This window comes from Rattus norvegicus, chromosome 1 (genome assembly GCF_036323735.1).
Source record: "Rattus norvegicus strain BN/NHsdMcwi chromosome 1, GRCr8, whole genome shotgun sequence".
In the NCBI taxonomy this organism is placed as follows: Eukaryota; Metazoa; Chordata; class Mammalia; order Rodentia; family Muridae; genus Rattus; species Rattus norvegicus.
Window position 1 is genome coordinate 204,920,921 of NC_086019.1, and position 2,355 is coordinate 204,923,275.

The 2,355-nt window shown below is 42.0% G+C and overlaps 1 protein-coding gene across 1 annotated transcript; it reads left to right on the forward strand.

Moving 5' to 3' along the window:
* Nucleotides 1-1,162: 1,162 nt before the first annotated feature.
* Nucleotides 1,163-2,095, forward strand: Or13a18 (olfactory receptor family 13 subfamily A member 18). Its single transcript, NM_001000240.1, has one exon. The coding sequence runs from the start codon at nucleotides 1,163-1,165 to the stop codon at nucleotides 2,093-2,095; it is 933 nt and encodes a 310-aa protein (NP_001000240.1).
* The last annotated feature ends 260 nt before the right edge of the window (nucleotides 2,096-2,355 follow it).

The window sequence follows — 2,355 nt, forward strand, 5'->3', positions numbered from 1 at the left end:
GGAGGCAAAAATAACGTTCAAAATTCAACATGTATGAAGAGGTGAGGAGAAAATAGGTTGTGAGACATACTACAGAAATGAGACATGAAATAAAATGTGACCAAAGAAAATGAAGTTAGAAGATGGTTTGAGGATATGTGGGGAGTGTTGACCACCACTGGATTCAGGAAATGAAACACATTACACACATTAATATGCCATGGATGTGCTCAGTGAAGAAGGAAAATATCCTTGTATCTTGGGCAGTGAAATCCAAAGCAAAGAATATTTACAGATAAGTGACACTTCAAATAATTGCCACAAAGATGTCAACAGATGGGGTACAGTATATTCACATAGGAACTCATGAAACCGCTAGAAAAATCAAAGGGTGATGTCAGATGATGTCAATGTCAGGTGATGTCAGATGCCAGTTGTCAGATGGCAAGCTATATAGTGTGTGGTGTGCTGAAAGACTGGAGAGAGACAGTGAATTTGGACTAGGGCCCAAAATACACACTCTATACAACTTGAGGAATGGAGGAGGAAATTGGAAATGTTGGAAAGGAAAAGAAGGCAGAAATTATGAAAAACTTAAAGAAATTGGAAATACATTATAATACTGGGGAAATACACAGTTGCAACCTTTGAAGGTAAGTTGGACAAAAGAGGTAAGAGTATGTGGAAGAATATATTTGACATAGGGAACAGGAAGATACTGTGGTTCTTTCATGGGCATAGGGTAAAGGTGAGAAATGGGTGAGAGAAACGAAACTGTACTCTATAAAATAAGTATGAGAAGCTATGAGAGGAAGGTGTACTGGTTCCAGCACTGTCTGAAGAGCATAGTGCTTACAGGTAATATGGACAGAAAGCATAGGCAGGTCCTGAGCTAGGAATGTTGCACTCATTTCACATATTCAAAAAGATAGGGGAGGAGCAGATATCCCTCTTGGTCCAAATCTATGAGAAAAAGAGTCCTAGGTGAAAATTCCCTATAAAAATACCACCTAAGGATATGGTAAGAAAATATGGGATGAGATGTTTCCCTAATGCAAATATATTCCCTCTTTCCCTTTCTGCCAGCAGAAAATGGTGAGATGATCAATTTTCAAAATCAGACTTCAGCGTGGTAAACTGTAATATTTTTCTCAGAAGCCAATCTACACATCACCAAACAAAGATGGTCAGTCCTAACCAGTCAGTAGTGACAGAGTTTGTTCTGCAGGGGTTCTCAGAGCACCCTAGTCTAAAACTGTTTCTGACAGGCTGCTTCCTGTCTCTCTATACAATGGCTCTAATGGGCAACATTGTGATCATTGCTTTGGTCACCTCCAGCACTGGACTCCACAGTCCCATGTACTTTTTCCTGTGCAACTTAGCAACCATGGACATTATCTGCACCTCCTCTGTTCTGCCCAAAGCGCTGGTTGGTCTACTGTCTGAGGAAAACACCATCTCCTTCAAGGGATGCATGACCCAGCTCTTCTTCCTTGTGTGGTCTGGATCCTCTGAGTTGCTGCTGCTCACAGTCATGGCCTATGACCGCTATGTAGCTATCTGCTGTCCCCTCCACTACAGCTCCAGGATGAGCCCACAACTGTGTGGGGTAGTGGTCATTGGTGTATGGTCTGTCTGTGCACTGAATGCATCTATAAATACTGGTCTGATGACACGGCTGTCATTCTGTGGGCCCAAGGTTATCACCCACTTCTTCTGTGAGATACCCCCACTCCTCCTGCTCTCCTGTAGCCCCACATATGTTAATAGCATTATGACTCTTGCGTCAGATGCCTTTTATGGAGGTATCAACTTTGTGCTAACCCTGTTATCCTATGGTTGCATCATTGCCAGCATCCTGCGCATGCGTTCTGCTGAGGGCAAGAAGAAAGCCTTTTCTACCTGCTCGTCCCACCTCATCGTGGTCGTTATGTATTATTCATCTGTGTTCTGTGCCTATATCAGTCCTGCTTCCAGCTATAGCCCAGAAAGAAACAAATTTACCTCAGTGCTATACTCAATCCTCAGCCCAACCCTAAACCCTCTCATCTATACACTGAGGAACAAGGATGTCAAGCATGCCCTGGGCAGAATATTTGCCTCTTTCTCACATTAAGTGGAAATATGTAGGCCGTACTATAGGCCTGAGCAATTCCTAAACATTATTTACTTAGAGCAGTCTCATAAAGTTGGGTGTCTCTATTGTTGCTTTAGACAACTTTGATGAGAAAATTGGACAATTCCACTCACTGTACCTTTTTTGAGTCAGTGTAAATAAAAATATCAGCTTTATCTCCTGACAAGAACAAACCATTTCAACAGTAAAGTTTATCTAACTAGGGATTCCATGTTCCTTGGCTGAAAATTTTTCAGTGG